Below are 20,116 nucleotides of genomic sequence, written 5' to 3'. Positions count from 1 at the left end.
TGGGACTTTTAGACATTACGTCTTGAATTTGATAATTCATACAAATGACAGTGGACGACAATATAGAACTTTTTAGTAGTAGTTTCATTTCGATATATGTGCACGATCCTTGAACATATGTAGAAACAAAGCATGTAGATATCTGACTTCAATACAAAATTATATACGAATATATACTTGCTATTGTTTCAAGACTATTTGTTTCGATATATGGACCGCATCATTAGCTCACCTGTCCGAAGGGCAAGTTAGCTTATGCCGTGGCGCGGCGTTCTTCGTCCGTCCGTCGTAAAATTTTCCATTTAAATAACAACTTCTCAATAACAAAGAGGCACAGATACCTAGTATTTTGCCTATAGCATGCTGTGATAAAGGGCTACCAAGTTTGTTCAAGTGAATGAAGTTGACCTACATTCAAGGTCACAGGAGTTGAATAGGTTAAAATCTTTAAAGGACTTCTCAATAACCAGTAGGCCCAAGGACTTTATGTTCGATCTGTACCATGCTGGGGTAAAGGGCTACTTAGTGTGTTCGATTGAATGACCTTGATCTACATTCAAGGTCACAGGGGCCAAATAAGCTAAAATCTTTAAACGACTGATCAATAACTTAGATTACAAGGTAGTTGATACCGGGAGTGTAGCATACTGGGGTAAAGGGCTTCCAGGTTTGTTAACATTATTGACCTTGACCTATATTCATGGTTACAGGGGTCACTAAGGCTATTTTTTTTAAGCGATGTCTTCTAAATAACCAAGAGGCACAGGGACTTGATATTGTATTATGCTTGGATAAAGGGCTACCAATTTTGTGCAAATGAATAACATTGACCTTCATGCAATGTCACATGGGTCAAATAGACTAAACTATTTCCATGACTTCTTTTCAATAACCAAAAGGCTGGACCTGATATTTTACTTACAGCATGCTTGGGTGAAGGCTAGGAAGTTTGTTCAAATGAATGACATTAATCATGATTTAAGTTTATAGGTTAAATTGACAAATATATTTTAAAGACACTTTTTCAAATAACCGCGAGGCCCTGAGATCTTATATATGGTCTTTGTTACACTGTTCTTAATCGTGTTTATGTATAAAAGACTCATCGGATAGCAGGTGAGCATCGAAATCAATACAAACGAATTTCTGTATACATTACAAAGTAGAGCTGGAATGCTAATATTGTGAGAAAATAGAATATTTGAAAAAAAAAATACTAGGATTTTTCTTCAATTGAATCGTTTGGGGTTTCTCAAGGGTAATCCCATGAATTTTCCCATCAGGAAATACCTTATATTCCGCTGGTCTGGTTTGGTTCGGCTTACCAGGTGAGTGTCAAATCATGCGAAACAAGTCGACTGTATTACCTAGATTGCACACCAATCCGAAAAATAATGCAGCCCCTAGACGTCTGATATTTTCACTCTCAACACTATAATGTTTTGCTTATAGGTATACCAGAATAATATAACGGACATTACCTAACTTTTTATATACACATGCGTTATTTCCCCGGAAGTGTTTTAGTTTATTTATCTGCGCATGTCAGGAACCGGTTTGTATTGATTTCTTGTTTAGCCTTGACAGTTGGTCGTTGGAACTCATGTGAGTATGGTGGAAATTTTACGTCTTCATGTTTAGTTTTACGACAAAAGTAACATTTAAATGAAGGTTATAAAGCATTTGCCTACGATATATGCTTAGCAAAATGGCTGTTACTTTTTAGCTGATTCTGTTAGTTATTCTGACAAAGTATGGTACCTTGGCACTCTACTATGCTTCTATGGATATAAAGATATATATGGTTGATGAAAGGCTGTGCGATGTATGAAGTTAATATATAGACGCTGTTTAAGGTTTGCTTTAATTTTTATCACGTAAACATTCATATCATATCGCTTCACAATCTGAAACACTTCATTGTTGATATCGTCACTGTTTACCGACTAGACGACAAGGTGTGTACTAATTCGGTTTTGCTTCATCGTGAATTGTATTTAACAACTGAATCAATGTGTAATAATTATGAGTTTAACATTAGACATTCGGTTCTTTATAATTTGTCATTTGATAAATTAACAATGGAAATCACGACCACTTGCTTATTAATTTCAGAGATAATAGCACGATTGATGATTACTTATATGCCTAATCATATAATACAAAATGTACATGAAGATGAATCTATTATAATCATGATTTTGCGAATAATCAAACATTTTGAGATAAACTAACAAATTTGTGCTAAATTTAGACATGGTGATTTCCATTGTTACTTTATATAGAAACAGTCATTTATAGACACATAGAGCAAGGGTACGTAATTTCGCACAGTACGTAAATTCGCACACCTGTCGAATTTTGCATTTTTCCTCCAAGTGGTCGAGGACTGTGGTTTTTTGTCATATCATTTGATCAGATTATAAACAAAACTTATTACAAATCCACCAAGTATAACTAATAACAGCGCTGACCTGCAGACACCCTGTCATTTTCACCGCCTTGTTTACATTACCTCCGTAGGGAGCGGTCATTATTTAAAACAAAAATGGCGGTAAATTGACACTTTCCAATTTTACATTATTTTGATTTTAAAGATTTTTTTAATCATGGCTTTGGACTTTATCTGAGTTTAAGATGTTGTTTGTTTACAAAATGGCTGGAAACTATTGTTACCAACAAATTAAAGAAGTTAGATGGGTGTGCGAAATTACGTACCCGATCGTCTTCAAACCCAGCAATAAACACAAGTTAACAATAGCTCCCTTGCACAGTGATACGTGTGCACATATCAGGTTGAACACTTGTTTGTTACGAAGCATTTGTACATCTAACAATGTGAGGTATTCTTTCTTGATTTGTAATTGATTTGACGGAAATGTATTTAAAAACATACCGAAAGTGTGCGAAATTACGTACCCCCACTCTATGCAATAGGAAAATATGACATGATCTCAAATTGTGGTCGAAATGTATGGTCTCATTGGTTTTGGTCTGTCCTCAAAATTAAATAATATTTTCTTGGTGATTTTGATGCATTGATATTTACTTATTAAAATGATATCCGTGGAAATGGAAAAAAAAAGAAAGAAAAGAAACAAAAACCCTAGATATCCATTGATAGTGTAAACATGATATTGATGCCTTGAAATCGGTCCATCATTATATTCATCAATAAATATGATATATCCAGAGGGGAAAAAATCAAATTATGAGACCAAACCAGACAAATCGGGTTGAACAGACCAATCAGACCAGACCAGATCAGACTAGACAAGATCAAAAGATCAGAACAATGATAACCAGGCCAGACTATGTTTCATAGTATGCCGCACAAAAAAGAACTAAATTCATTTACATATAGGGTAATTAATATTCATTTAGCTAATAGACCGTAATTGCATATTCTGATAACATAAACAACACACAAACGAAAAACAACTACTTCTACTGTAAAGGGAAAACAAAGCTCTCGGGGATTTGAACTAGTGGCAATTATACTTCTACTCATATTGACGACTGATTTGTCATTGTAAAGGGTCACGGGTATAATTAAACTGCCGCATATTGTATGATAAACACAGAAATCTGCACGTGAATAAAAGATGAACTCGAAAGACTACTATGGTGGGATTTAACATTATTAGGATACTATTATCATTTTTTCAGTTTTTTGTGCTATAAGATATTTTTTTTATACCATGATAGATTTGTATGCATGTTTGTGATAACATGTTAAATGCTATCCACTCTGTATGTAGCATCTTTATGTTTATTATTTTGAAAAGTAATAGTATATTCACTTAGTATGATGTGTGGCAACAAATTCGGGCACCAATTAATGTATCCTATGACAGACCTAGTAACAAAAAGGTTACTGTATATGCGACTATTTTAAGTCTTGCTTAAGTTCAAAAGATAAGGGTGTGGAAAAAAATGATTAAAACATTTTTCCTTTCAAGTCTGCCTTTAAAAAATTCTAGTTTGTAAAAGGCCGATAAAACATCAGAAATATTTGTATTAGGATAAAAAGGAGGATTATATATGTGGCTGATTCCCTGAACGCCTACATTTTGAAATAACACCCTACTGAGTATGTTTGTACAGTAATTATAGTCTGTTCTGGTGAAGTCACTTAAGTCACCTGTATTTTAACTGTGTGCGTTACCTGTAGATTTTATATCATTTCTCATCAAAATCAAATGTCAATATTCAATGAATAAATACTGCACAAAAATATGATATTTTAGAATTACCTATATGCACATGATAATTGTCAATATTTATTTAAACAAATAAGAAATTATCAAATTAATAAATATCAATAATTATCAAATTAATATTAATTAATAATTCATTGCATTAAATATTAATTAATAATTCATTGAAATTAATATTGTAAAATATTCATTAATAATTCTTTAATTATCAATTTCATCAAACCAAAATGTAAGTCAAATACTTTGTTTTTAATTACAAGTTATACTCAAACGGCTCTCTTTTCTCATTTGAACACCTCTCTGATATCACAAAGACTGAAGATAATGATGTTGATAAGTAAAAATCGCTCACTTTACTGGTCGAGATAAGTAAAAACGATGAGCTGTGATGTAGCCTTGGCTACGGGATGGCATAACACTTGAAGATGAATACCGGAGCTACATGTATGTATCTATATACTACACCAATGAAAAGACGTAAGGTTCCGAGCACAAAAGGATAGAGGGAGACAGAACCGTTGAAACCACTACGACAACGACCAAGGACGGCCAATCACTAAGATGCCTGGCACAGGAAATCCAAAAAGATTGTACACCATGCACATCCCAATATGTTCACCATTATACGGACATCAAAAGACATACAGGCTACTAATGATATGACAAGAATCCAACGTCGCGCTGAAGGTACAGAAACATCGACACTCGCCTTGTCCTTAAACAGAGACTGGATAACCAAACTTATTGATATCATATCTTACGCCGATGCAGCCTCCGAACTTCTCCATTTAAGTAAAATGTGTGTAGTGATGTAACATATGGACATTGCTTTATCGTGTATGTATCAAAGAGGCTGTCAACAATATGCGATTTTCATGCACGTCGAGTCTCTGCAAGTAAATTATGCGATTGGTACAATGTGTTTTGTATCTATATCTTAATGTATTTTATTACACTGTGAAAATATATTTGTTAATTTGTTCCAACTGCGTACATGTATATTTACATGTCTGTTACAGTTTTCTGTGTCTATTTGTTGATTTTAATTTTGTCCGTCCTGTAACGTTACATTATGTTTCTAATAGTGTTATTCTTATCAAAAAATGTTATAGTATAAAAAATGTAACATTCTAAGATTATGATTGTGATATTCCAAAATGCATTAGCATATGTGTACATGTACATTTCAAGTGCTCACTATATTATTAAGATTATCATAGTGTTGTTTTCAAAATAAGATATAAAAATATATTAACTTGCAGAATTATAATGCTCTTATAACTTATATATCAATGTGATTAATATTATACTATAAATTTCACAATTCTATTTAGATAAAATGTTGAAATGTATATGCTAGTGTCTTGGTTTTCTTTAGTTGTCAAATGATTTCTACAGGTAAAATACAGGTAAAATATCTCGGGTAAATACAGAACATGTATGAAACAGGCTATAATTACCCTTCCTTTTATGTCTCTGTCTATTGTTCTAAATATGTAGGCGTTCGAGGAACACACCATATATGTAAACCAAAGTACTGATTGTGCGAAAGGCTAAACGTTTTGATAGAAACAAGTATAAAATGCAGTGTCGGTCTGATGCACGCTACAACAAATTATTTTAACAGAACACTGACAAGGCCAATTTCGAGAGTAATCTTTATCAATTCCTTTACCATCATAACTCAATTCTATTCCAGGAATCACTACCGGTGATAAGAACAAAAATGGTCTCACCCCATAATCCGGATCAGGCGTCATTTTTTCGGGTCATGGTATTATGGACACAGTTAAATAATTATTTGAATGTGACGTAAATGTAAAACAATGCGGAAATCAAACTTCACTCTTTAGGGGTGGAATTTGAAAAACCTTTGAAAACAAGAATAATTTTTACTTTTTCTAGAAATATTACAAATGCTTTTGAGGTTTGGTTGGTCACTATTTAAGGTTTCTATTATAATATTATTGCTATTTTCAATGTAACATTCGGGGTTGGTTTTTCATTTAATGAAAAAAATATGTATCAAAGAAAAATCATTAAACAATTATCAAAGACTTACTGAATTTTTGAAATAATTAAGCAGTTTCTTCGGACCCACTTGCTTCAGAGTTTCTTCGGGAGGTTTTTGACGGGACTATGCAGAGGATACCAAACAATAGTGATGTCACTGCAAGAGAGGAAACTGTAAGAATGAGCGAAAACATCATAGTCGGTGTTGAAAGCGGTCATCCTCCATATCCGATACGTAATGCACAGTACAGAGAAGAGAGAATCCGCCGTGAATCATACATATATTGGCCACAAACAACAGCAATTGACATAGATAGTTTAGTGAGTGCTGGCTTCTTTTACACAGGTAGGTAGAAATAATTATCATGGGGGAATCTAGCCAGACATACCAACTGATTTGTACTGACTGCAAAGTACATACTTTTTTGTATGTGCTCCGTGTGATTGAATATGCTTACGTAATTACATACTCTTTCAAGTCAGTGCTTTTCATTTGTACACAAGAATCTGATTTCAATGTTCTTTCTAAAAAAATCGAATGGTATCATTAGAACAATTTCATGAAATAAATGTCGTTTGCAGAAATTTTAATCGTTTGTTTACTTCTGGAAAAGCGATATATAAGCTTGATTGATGCTGATAGAAAGAATGATGATTGACTTAATACCATCATAGAGGAAAAAGTCACCGAATTGCACCAATGGCAGTCTAGAATGATTTCAATTACTTCATATTCCTTGCAAGGGTAGGCTTATGTTCGAATAATGGTAGGTGTGCCCAGGACTCTTAGGTGGGCCAAAATAAGGAAGGATTAAAAATTCGATTCAAACTACTATTTATATAGACTATATATATACTCCAGAGAAATATATTGCAAAAATAGCAGATACTCTCAGTTGCTTGTTTGTAAACGATTCATTTGTTCAACATAGAATGGCAAATATGTTAAGTTCTTAGTTCCGTTACTGTGGATACACGATATTGATGATGACCGTCATCAAATAGTCGAGATCATCCGTAATTTATTTCGGAAGCATCCCACAATAATGACTGCTATATACAGATATTAAACCGACAAGCCAGTCTGCCATAGAGGACCAGCGGTAGCAACAATAATCTTTTTAAACAAACAATTTATTCCAAATTAAGTCCAAATATTGGTGCTTTTCGCATAGATGAAGTTGTCCTAACTAGGCTTCACATCGGGCATTCTTTTATTAATTCATACATTTTAAAATGATATCAACTTGTATGCAATGCCTAAGATTCTCCATACACCGATACACATTTTATGATTGAGTGTTCAGATATCAGATTTATAGTACGACATTGGATCTAATAATTGACTTTTTGACAGAGACATCGATAATTTTATCGAATACATAACTCTATATTTTTCATTACATTTTTACACACAACTTTGGGCAACTTTCGCTTGTTTTTGTTTTATCCTGGAGGATATTCGAGAGTGTAGTGAATCACTGCTTTACGTCGGAGTTTGTTCATTGGCGTTTCATGTACGTGACAAGTACCTTGACCATGATAACGTGGTTGGATATACCACTTGTAATTAAAGTTGAAATTGTTTCATAGTACCGTTTGGTAACACTTAATGCCGAAAAAAATAAGGTAGTGTCTACATACATATGTATATGTTTTAGGTGAGTACGATATTGTGCGATGTTTCCATTGCGATATTGGTATTGGCTATTGGAACCCTACATGTGATCCTTATGTAGAGCATGCTCGTTACCGCCCCGACTGTCCTCTACTTAAACACGAGAAGGGTCAGGAATGGATCGACAATATCCAGACTAAAGGGGCCCAGGTATAATCACAAAAAATATGATAATCAAAATACGATATTGACATGTTGGAATTTAATTAAAAAAAGGAGAATTATATGATTCAAAAAGTCTTTTGTTATCGAAATGTTAAACAAATGTTTTTACTTATTTAGAAATACACACCAAAAAACTCTCGGTATCAAAGGAAAGATGACAGACAAAGATCATTCCAAAATGAGGACTGGCAACGAAATAATCCCTCACAGTGTCCGGAACATCTAGCAGCTGCTGGTTATTTTCTTGAAGGTACTTACATACAGTGCTTTTGAACCAGATGTATTGAATGGATATTTCTGTGTGTTTTTTATTTAACAGACTTTTTTATGGCTTCGGGGTTATGCCGAAGGCTCCTGGTGCCCTATTGCAATGCAATTTCGTCCGTTTTCTTAGAACACAATAACCCGAGTAAGTGTGAACACATCTTCATTAAAATTGGTGTTCAGCAATATACTAATATGATATTGGATGGGGTTTAACAATAGGACCGATTCAACTAAATTGCAAAGCTATGGCCTTATGTTGTGTTAGTATCATGACCCTTTGAACCCGATAAAACAGAGAAAATTTGAACGGATTCATGAAATTTACTTGCTAGGCAGGCTATTATTAGTCTGATTCAGCTATAACATACAAAGGTATTGCCCTAGGTATTTTTATCACCATTAGACATTGCGAACCCGAAAAATATTAACAGATTTCATGAAGTTTGGTATGTAGCTTTATATTGTTAAGATATATGCTGGGCCTACCAAGTAAACTTTTCATATGAATTGCCTCAGTATACTGTCTATGTCACAGCTGTTGTATCAGAGATCATGTGAGGAAGTAGGCCAATGGCCTCTTGTTGAGAATTAATTATAACTGCAACTATTATAATAATGATATATATAAAAAATATTTAAAAAAAAGATCAGCAAATTAATAATTACCCATTCTTGAAGAATGTGCTTCCGTTACGCGAAAGATTTTCCGATTGTTTGTTGCAATGTGTTTAATACATAGACAACTTTTGTAGGTGATATTGTAAGATGTCATTACTGTGACGTGATCTGGAGAGGGAATTGGCACAAAGATGAACCCTGGATGGAACATGCACAAACCTTTCCCTTTTGTAAATTTTTGCAAAAACAAAAACGGCTGGAGTCAAATAAGATTTTTAAAATTAACAGTGTAAGTAGCATGAATTATCAGCACTTAGCCTTTTTTTGTAAAATAATATACATATTCACAGAAGTTTTCTTGTGATTTGATTGGTACGTAATTGTATTAACAATCTTTTTAAAAGTCTATATTCTTTTCATGATTTACAGTGATGCATTTTGTTTACTTAGCAGAATAAAATTTTAGCGTACATATTGATACATAATTTTCGACATTAACCTGTTTTTATTCAATCAAAGTACGCGAAGAAAATCTATTCAGTTTATACTTCTATATATATACTTTATATCTAATGCAGTTGACCATGGTTAGACCAGACCATTATCTACCAGTAGCGACAGGACCAGAAGGATACGGTTAGTATAATTTTATTCTGTTATAACGAGAAAAATGAAATTGACCAATTTCGATTTTTTTTTTTTTTTTTTTTGCAAAAACCTCGAATGAGTAAAAGACGAAACAGCAATGCGATTCATTTTAAGGCATTGTTTGTATTTGGTGTCAAATGAATATTAAAAGACGTTATTCACATCTCTGTATCTTGTTGAAATTCGTAATAAAATATTGTGATGAATTTAATACAGACTTATACATGTATATATATTTGTTTGGTTTCCCTTATTTGATCTGTTATATTTATATATCTAGTAATGCATACGTTTAATCTTTGTTATTGCAGCATTTAGACTATCATGTATGCAGGAGTTCCGCATTAGAGTAGAACGCGATCCCATGTGGTCTGCAGCGGCTCAGAGCTTACTAAGCCTTGGCTATAGCAAGGAATCCGTCTCTAGAGCAATTCATTTATTCTTAAATGAAAATCCTGGTAAGATTAAGTTTCCGCTGGTCAGTATGCACTGTAGCTTTATTGTTTAAAACAAATACACTATTTCTTTTACCAATATGATTTCCTAACTGTGTGGTTAGAAAACACTATAGATATCGCTAGCGAATATTAACTTAAAATCGATAACACGAGAGCAAATAAGAACAGAAAGGAAATGTTTACAAAGAAACCCTTGCAAGGACACACGAAGGTTAAGACCAAATGTTCATATATTTCAATAGCCTTTTGTCTGTTTCCGTCCGTCGTGTGCCGTCCGTTGCGCTTCGTGAGTAACACATTTTTATAGTATCTTCTTCTCAGAAAACCCTGGATGAATTTCAATCATTTTTGTAGGACCAATATCCACTGTTACCAAAAATCGTCATCTATATGGTCACCAGTCTCAGGGACAAAAAGAAGGCCATTGACTAAATTCCAAAAACCCTCTTTCCATGACCTGTATCTAGTTTATTTCATTAAAGGAAGGGTATGAAGTTTCTTTACCAAAATTATGAATTTCAGTAAAATGAGTTTCATACATCCCCTTGAGATAACGCTGGGTAAATAAAATACCACAAAGTTTAGCGGCACACAGCTCTATTGAGCGCATGACTTAATAAAAGATATCAGTATAGGATAACTTACTTTTGTTTATATTTCAAAAAAATGATAAGTTAGTTTACTATAACAAACTCTCTGGGCTGAGGGAGCAAGGCACGAAGTTGTCAATTATGTTAAAACTTCAGCAATTTCCTTTGTGTAGTCGAAGAATTTTGTGTTAGCCTGGATCATGTACAGAGACTGAAGCTTGTTTGTTGCATAAAGTTGACTCGCAAAGACAACCAAAACTATGTTGTTAAAAGGTCGTTTATTGAATGACTGATGAACTCTTACGAGTCCACAATATATCATTATTCAATATGAATAATGTTTGATGTTATGGGAAAAAAATGTATTTACTGAATATAATGATGTAGCAACAAAGATGAGGTACAAATGATGGCACCAATTATGAGTATTATATACATGCAATGGATATACATCACATATAGCTCAATGTTCATCATCCCCCCATCCAACATGCTACGGTAGTATTTCCGCATTCCTACCTCGTTGAGGTGAACCATATCCCTTGCATATAGAGGGCGAGGATTCGCCCAAAAACCGCGATGATGCCAGAATAAAAGGAAATCCAGTTCGCTGGCCATTGCCTCTAGAGCTAATTTCAATTTAACACGTCTTCGTTATAGCTGTGGCGAAGACGCTGGGAAAATCTTGGTAGTAGTTGTCCAATAACCACACGCTGCACCGAGGGTGCGTTCATAACGAGGGATGCAAAATTTATAATCTCGCGGTCGAGTTCGTTACCGTCACACTCTCTAGACAAAACGTTGCCCCCACACTGCAAAATCACTATTTTGGGTTGAATATCCCTTAGCAAAGTCAGTTTATTCTGAAGCGATTTTGGTCCGGGACATACCGTTCCCCCGCCAAGCCCGTAACAGTAAACCTGCACCTGTGTTCCATCTTAACCGAAATTGATACAATCGAGGCGAAAATCATTAGTCATCTGATCCAGTCTACGTATATAAGAATTGCCAAGTATTAAAACAGGCATCGCCATTATGAAAAAGAATGGATATATAGGCCTACAAGCTGGATAAAAACACCTGTGTATAGGTCCAATCACAAAAGATATCGCCAGTCTCCACAAAAAATCCTCTTCGCAAAGTAACACTAGATGCAGAATTCTCTAAAAACGAAGTATTTCTCAAAACCACAGCACTGCAGATATATATGTTCTGTTTTTCAAGCACAAAATGTCCACAGCATGTGAATAGCTGAAAAACACGTGGGGACGCACGGAAATATTTAACTAATGTAAGATGGCGGTGCGTGTTCAGAATCCGAGACGGGCAGTGAGCATTTCGGATTGGTCCATAGAATACACGCCCTATATGATTGGTCAATCAGGGCTATAACGGTAAGGGTCATGCTGTCATTCTGACCCCCATGCACTGATCACGCGTGATGACTCCCTAAGGGATAAGGCATGCACGTGCAGAAACACGTGATAGCTATAATTAGCCACAGCTGGTCAGCAACTGGGAGATGACCACGGACAGATAATAGTAACCTCTTATTCCCATAAACTAGAGCCAGACTTATATTAGTTAATCATACATATAGATTCACACAATTGTATTAAAACAATTGAAATGTTAAAGTACAAAAAAAGAGAAAAACAGCTGTGTTTATTTCAATGAAATAAATTATATATAATAATAATCTTCTGGTTTTAATCTGTTGTTGGATTGTTTTTTGCAGTTTTGATGATTCTTGTTCATATATCAAGACTCAGTTAACAGTTAAATTGAGTTAGTAAATTATGACATTACCACTTAACCTTGCTATCTTATATCTGAACGGTAGGATGATAGTGGACATACATAAACACGTGAATGTTTTTCTTTCAGAAAGAAGAGAGTTTGACGCAGGGAGCTTGTTTGACAACATTCAAAGTAAGTAACGATATGTCAAATTTTAATATTGAAATATTTGTGACTGAGTTTTTTTGGTTGAGTTATATATATTGTGACAAAAAGGTGCTTTCTTCTAATACTGACCGATATCGTTTACTCTCTAAAGAAACACATCCTTTTGCTGCTGAGAGCAGGCAAATCATTTGTTGTGGCAGCTGTAGAGAGAGTCAGACTTGAGTTTCATATTTTTCATATTTCTGTACTTTCGATTCAATTCCAAAGCAGCAGACACTATTAAGATCATACATGTACATAGAACAGCTATCAAAGTTATATTCGCATTGTCAGCTCAAGCTCCTCTATTGAGATATATTTACATTTTACTTCACTCCGCTTAAATGACACTAGTAATCTCATATCATTTCATTTCCCGATGAAAATGCTGGGTCGCGCACTTCTGTTCTGTCACGCAAATCACTTTTCCGGTGTGTTAACACATTCATTGTATTTATTGTAGGCGGCATTTATTTGCAAATAAAATATACCAGTATAGTACACGTAGTTCAGAAACACAGGATCTGACAGAACACTGACACTCCCTATAGCACCGAGCTCATGGCATATAACTCATGATCAGTAGCTTATCGAATACGATACTGGATATCGTATGAGGGGTCACGGAAACGAAAAATTACAATAAACACACTGGTGCAATGTATTAGTAATATACTATATCAAACATATGAACATTACGTATGGCTCCCTGTCACTCATAATCTGTGACATCGGAAGACACAAGCACTGAGCCATCGAATTTCGCCAATTTTCAAATAAGTGTTTCTAAACTTTTTCAGATATCAATTTCATCCTCAACTAAAATATAATGTTATAAGGATAGTGTATCTAATATAATCGATCTGAAATATCTAGTTCTAGATCTCTGCATATCCGAGCTATTTGACTGCATCCCGTGCACTGCAATTCGAATAACAGGGGTAATATAACGTGTGAAAAAGACTAGAAATGCAGCCTTCATCTTTACTCTAAAACCTTATGAAATGGAGAAATATTTTTTCACTTAGTAGAACAATTGCGCAATTTGTCGAAACTGAGCACCCGGGTCTGGATTAAGAAAATCCCACATTTACTGTATTTTTAACACTGCACATCAAATTAGTGTTTATGTGAATATGGTAATGTTTTTATTAAATATATTATGACTGTCGTTGCAAAAAGTTTAATTTTTCTACGAAATTTATGTATATCAGTATCCTAATAATTTTAGAGCTATAAGTTTGTTGCCCACGCGATGGGGGTACTGATTGACTGTTGTTCCACTAAAATGTACGCATTACAACACGTAAATAATGTTACAGAGAGACTCATTACCATGGCCACTGAATTTTGAACCGTTTAACGTTAATATAAGGATTGATTGTCAATTGTGCTGCTTGCATGTAAAGACAAAAGAAAGTGAACCTCGTACAAAAGTGAACTGCGAATCCTGAGAAAGCCCCGACCAGTTGCTGTTATCATTCCTGTTGGTCCGAAAACCAGATTGGGATCTATAGGCGCCATGTTGAAACAAACTTATTTTTTTAACTGGTACATTGGGCTAAACTTGTTTTAAATAAAAAGAGTATTCTATAGAATACCAGCAAATTCCATCTATTTCCAGGTTTATTATTTTCCCGGGTGTATAGAATTCGTTATGTTTTTTTCATGTATTTTTTCTGCTATTTGAGACAAACGGTTATCTTTATAAGTAGTTTGAGCTAGTTACCGGATTCACGTTACCCACGGAAATCCTAAATTGTAATCTATAGAAGCCTACAACTCACAGTTACGAAAGCTATAATGACACATTTTTTAACTCTTGTTTATTAAGAGATTTCCTTCAATATTCGAGAATATAACCCGCTACATCATAACACTTTAATTACATAACAGAAAAAGTATATATTTGTTTATGAGAATGTCAGTGTAAATTCCTATTAAATAACACCGGTTTGAGAGATAGATATTGATGTATGTATTTTGTCTCAATTTTGATTAGAATACGCTGGAAACATTTCAAACTTTAATAATTAGGTTTAAAATATAAAGAACAGTACATGTTCTTTCATCGAGTGTCAAACATAACTATTATTCAGAGCCTATTGTACATCAAATTCTAAAAGTTACCTTTACATTTTAAATGCTATTTACTATCAGCTTAATGTGAATAGTTAAAGTCCTGTATTTGTCAGTATAAAATGTATGCATTTGTACGATGAAAGTTACAAGCAAGTAAATGGAACTTTGAGATTAGATGAAAACGAACAGAAATATGATTGGAAATTATGAATCTGATATGTCTTTGGATAAACCATAAAATTGGTACATGTATTTTGGAATTGTAGTGTTCCATGAACAAAGTTAAACATTATCTAATTCACGTGTTGGTTGGTGCAATAAAATAATTTGGCGTTTCCGGGTAATAGGCGATTCTGCGACCAAACAATGTCTATTTTGATGTTTACCACGCTGCTGTAGGTATCCTATATGTTGAGTCAGAATTCAGAATCCTGACTGCTTGGTCCGCATCATATTCTTGCTAGACACTGAATGTTTGACACTCGAACATCTATGCTGCGAATCATCAAATTGTTTATAGAATTACTGTCTATATGGCAATCTCAATCAGCTTATCATTAGGTATAAAACATGAGTCTTATTACATTATCTGCAATTTTCGTGACGACAGAGTTTGATAAAGTACAGATAAACATCGCTAATATATGCACAATACATATGTTATTCAAAAGCACCTACATGTATTCTTGAAATAGAAATGTTAAAAAATCCCAATCGCATGAATTTTGTTTTTTTTAATATGTTGTTCATTGTCTGTTAATGTCTTACCCTTATGATTTAGGATATGAAGATGCACTATCGGAGAACCGGCAACTAAGACAACGATTCCAATGTAAACTTTGCCACGAAAGGAATTTCAGTGGGATAGCCGTGCCTTGTGGTCACCTTGGATGTCAGCATTGTTTAGCAGGCCTCACTACGTGTACCATATGCCACAGCGAAATCAGGGAGAACGTTCGGATCTACATTTGTTAGGATTTATTTCTAATGGCTGCTGTACAACAGGGTAGTTCTTCTTAACTGGTTTGCTATTCGCTATTAGACCGTCGGCCATCTCGGATTTAGTCGGGTCAAACTTGTCATTGCTATTTCTAAAGAATAATTGGTGGTCTACTTTTCGAATCCGTATAGAAGTTCCCCTCAGTCCCTGGATGTCAATTTTTAGTCTGATACCAGTAGTTCATTCCCGAGTTCCATACGTAACGATCCACCTATCATATAGCTTTCGAGGAAAAGGGAAAAATGTCATTAATAAGGATAATGTCCGTTTTAAATAGATCGTTTAAAGATAATTCAATTGTGGTAAAAAAATATTTACACTTACATAATCAAAGAATTAGTCATCGTTCCAAACACGATCATCTATACTGATGTTTTAATTTTTACAACCGTTGTTATTGTTTTATATATGTTGATCGATAACGTTATCTCGTTTTTACGACCTAGTAGGGACTCAGTATTTCGGAATTATGGCATAGATATTTCGTTTACGTAATTACGACATATTTTGTAACAATTACGAGATTGTACGTATTCCTTTTTACAAGACAGCCATATCATCATTACAACGCACAAAAAAATGCATTTATCATATGTTCGTTATCGCATTACTATGTATGGCTCTAGCCTGTGCGATTGCGATGGACAATTTATAATTGTTGAATATTTACAAATTGTTATTTATTTATTTATTATATTATACAATTTTACAACTTTATTTTTACCAAATTATCTATATACATCGTATACATATTTTTACCTGTGCTATAATGCCAATATATTAATGTGGACAGTATTTTATTTTTACAATTATTGTGATTGTTGTTGAAACAAAATAAATAGTAAAAAGGAACGACACATCCATACCCCAACCCACGCGCACACACACGTATTATTTCACTTAAGTGAAACTATATTTTTAATTCTCATTATATGCAATTTCATTTAATGTAAAAATATTTGTTATTTCACTTAAGTGACAAAATCTGTTTTATTTCTATTATGTGTTATTTCTGTTATGTAATGTCCTTTCCCAGCCACCGTAGGGATGCTATTTTCCCTATGATAAAAAGATCTTATTATATGTTTGACTCGCTATTAGTAAGGTGGTCGAAATATTAATTTTATTAACAACAAATGGAGTAGAGAAAAGGGCTCGATTTGGTCGGAAATTAAACACACAATGATTGGTCAATATATGGACTAGTCCATATCCGACTAGTCCATATCCGATATAGGATAGTTGTTGTATTATCTACTCAACTGCAACACTTCCATTCACTTTTACCTCACTTAAGTGAAAAAGATTTTCTCTTAGAATTAATAAAAACATATTTCTTGCAAGTGATTTTTTTTTTCAATTAAGTGACATAAAACATAGTGTAAAAACAATGATATTATCCTTTATTAAGTAAAATACCACGCTTAACAAAAACAAATTCAAAGCATATTTTACCTTAAGAAGGAATAAGGTTAAATAGTGTAATACTGGCAACGATAACAACAGTGTTGAAACAGCAAATTTGTATTAGAACCAAAATCGTTCTAAAACATTCTTTATGCTTTTGGAAAGCTGTAAATATTTAATTGAATTAGTTATGATCCATTGCATTCGTGAATCAGCGTTTGCTTGTTTCTTTGCCGACTTAGTGATACTAAAGACGAAGAGTTGCAATATCAAAGCATGATCATTATCACTCTATAAAAGATCATAGCGTATTCCATTACCCAAATTCAAAATGTCAAATATTTATGAAAAATATACTGCCGATACTGTCAAATGTACTTAAATGACATATATACATTTCTGATATATTTTAATTGCTTTCATGTCTACTATTTACCCGTGTACTTGCTTAAGAGAAATGATCAGTTGTCAACCATACCTTGGATGAAACGCGTTTCCTTCAATTCAATGTTGGGAGTACCTGATTTTCATGCAGCTGCACCAATGCCCCAAAGAATTGGACACCCATGAAGTTGACATATTGAATACAATATGAATTAATGCATTCTTGATTAAATCGAAATCTCATGCGAATTCCATCCCTTGTCAATTCGCATGGACAATCTTATTGAAATTGTCCAGAAATCTTTTGTGCTGAAGTTTGAAAGTGAAAACGTTCAGTTTTTAATCATTTTTTAATTTAAAAAAAGTCGTTCTTATGTCGATTTCCATGCAAACATTCCGTTTGAAACGGGGTTTGTTGGTAATTCTGCCGAGGGAGGAAACATAGCATCCTCTGTCGTGGTTTTTTGACACTTTGTACTGTAGAAGATGTCATTCGATTAGTTAATGAGAGCTTTCGCTGTCCGGCTCGCCAAACAATGCAGTACAAGCTGATTTTCAAGCTTGTGCGAAATGATTTCTTTTAACTGTATTGAATTGTTGTTATATTTGAACATTATTGATATACAGAACCAGTTATTCAGGTACTGTGTTTGAGTACGAAACCTGTATATTTAGATTAGTAACTTTATTTAAATAGCAATAAATCCATATTTTTTATTCAATGAGTCGTGGTTTTTTTTAGATAAGGAATCGAAATCCCAAACAGGATTCTGTTTCACGATGAAAGATTTACAAAAGTCTCTCAAGTGAAGAACAATAATAAAGCTGAACCCAGCAACAGACATTTACTGGATAACAAAGTTCAACAAGAACATACAGAAGAGACCTAGAAGCTTAGTTTAGTTATCAGAGCAAACCAAAACATCCTACGTTTAAAATTATCACATATATCATTCGTACGTTAACATGAACAAACCTAACTCTAACAAGACAAAGAAATCAAAAAGTTAAAGCGGCTAGCCATCATATGTGTCTATAGAAATGCCCTTTTCGACGTTGGAAACGTCTAAAAAATTTCGATACGTGAAATTGACTCATCAGAATTTACACTGTTTCATTTATAGGTTACTTTAACTAAAACACACATCATTTTGAAAGGCGCTACAGTAAAATATGGATCATGAATAATACTGACATTTGCTACAGACAACTGCTTTAAAAACAGTTTATGCTTTGTAGTCCTGGTAATTGTAATGTCATATCTGACAGCATATCAGACACCTTTATGGTACTACGAAGGACTATACTGCCGGACAGAAAACATTAAAACACTTCTTAAAATAACTGAAAGGAAAAAGAAACGCAATTTGAAATTACCTGGTATAGGGAAAGTATAAATATTGTTTGAAATTTTATTTTATATCAATTAACTTTCTTGGATGGAATTTCACACAGAGATGTCCGCTTTACACCATTATTACATTAAGCAACAGTTTTTTTTATTCCTCGTAGTTAAGCGGGCAATTTATCTTTTCGGTATGTACATTCTTGATGACACTAAGCATTACTGCCGTTTGGTCGCCTAAGGTCAAGGGTCAAATAAGTGCAAGTGTCATTATTTAGATATTTTGATGACAGTTTGAGTATATTTCCACCATCTAAAGCCGGTGTGTCAACGAACTTTGACTTCATTGTCAAATATCAAATGAGTCAAATATCACAATTATTTCTTTTTCGGTTGTAAAAGAGAACAGAACGAAAATCGTGATGAAAATAACAAGCCCTTGATCAATGAGTCAGCTCTGACATGAGATGTCAGGGATGCTACTATCATAAGTTGAACATGTATAGCTGAGGAATTGAATTGAATGCGTTGATATTACAAATCAGATGTCAAGAAGGCGACTGATGTTAACGAGTCTGTAGTATGCTTGATTTCACATTATAGGTGCCATCCGGCCAACATAGTCGGTAAAACTTTGTTACGACTCATCATCAACATAACTATAGGTGAAATCGGAAGACATTACAAAGGCTATGCTACCTACTCTGACGAGCTCTTCATCATAACCAACCCGATCCTCTAACATTGTTCCAGCAATTAATACATATAATGTATATATCACCAACTGTTATAGAACAATCTTATAATCGAAATGGAATATATAAAAATGATATATTTACCCTACGTAGCACAATTTTATGAACATACCAACAATGATGGCACCAACCGAGCACAACCTATACTTATTATCGATAGAAACATTCGGAAAGACGCCAATTGTAAAACGGATATACGTTTGGTCTTGGTATTCAGTCTACAAATGCGGGCAAATCATGTATGCAGAAATGGAGTATTTTCGCAAAAGATCTTTTTTTTTTAATAAATTTAATTACGTTTACAATGAGGTGAAACTATTGTTGTTTCGGTATATGTAGATCCGTCAATATGCCGCTTGAATGGCCATTTTCAGAAATGATGTTTATAAGATTAACAGACAAAAATGGAAAGATACCGAGCGTATGTCTTACTATTGTAAATTCAGTCTTGGTTATAAGTCTACAAGGAAACAGAGAAATTTAAAAAAAAAAATGGTATCAGAAAGTTTCCAATTGATCAGTTCACGGTGAGAATATTT

At 33.9% G+C, this 20,116-nt stretch overlaps 1 protein-coding gene across 2 annotated transcripts; it reads left to right on the top strand.

The window, feature by feature from the left end:
• The first annotated feature begins 1,526 nt into the window (after positions 1-1,526).
• LOC117326854 (baculoviral IAP repeat-containing protein 7-like) lies at positions 1,527-18,194 on the top strand. Of its 2 annotated transcripts, XM_033883635.1 has the most exons (9): positions 1,527-1,605; positions 5,920-6,579; positions 7,895-8,061; positions 8,194-8,326; positions 9,096-9,250; positions 9,540-9,597; positions 9,921-10,067; positions 12,545-12,589; positions 15,468-18,194. In XM_033883635.1, exons 2-9 carry the CDS (start codon positions 6,360-6,362, stop codon positions 15,659-15,661), a joined length of 1,119 nt encoding a protein of 372 aa, XP_033739526.1. In that variant the 5' UTR covers positions 1,527-1,605; positions 5,920-6,359; the 3' UTR covers positions 15,662-18,194. The 2 variants fall into 2 exon arrangements, with proteins under 2 accessions (XP_033739526.1, XP_033739527.1); XM_033883636.1 differs by lacking the exon at positions 1,527-1,605 and having other exon boundaries at positions 5,547-6,579.
• The last annotated feature ends 1,922 nt before the right edge of the window (positions 18,195-20,116 follow it).

Source organism: Pecten maximus, chromosome 5, assembly GCF_902652985.1.
Source record: "Pecten maximus chromosome 5, xPecMax1.1, whole genome shotgun sequence".
NCBI lineage: Eukaryota > Metazoa > Mollusca > Bivalvia > Pectinida > Pectinidae > Pecten > Pecten maximus.
The sequence above is the reverse complement of the archived record's forward strand: the minus strand, read 5'-3'. Positions and strand labels throughout refer to the sequence as shown.

Coding starts and splice junctions, on each gene's coding strand:
- LOC117326854 (XM_033883635.1), top strand. CDS start 6,360: ATGCAGAGGATACCAAACAATAGTGATGTCACTGCAAGAGAGGAAACT. Junction 9,598..9,920: donor GACAGGACCAGAAGGATACG/GTTAGTATAATT, acceptor TTGTTATTGCAG/CATTTAGACTATCATGTATG. Junction 12,590..15,467: donor CTTGTTTGACAACATTCAAA/GTAAGTAACGAT, acceptor CTTATGATTTAG/GATATGAAGATGCACTATCG.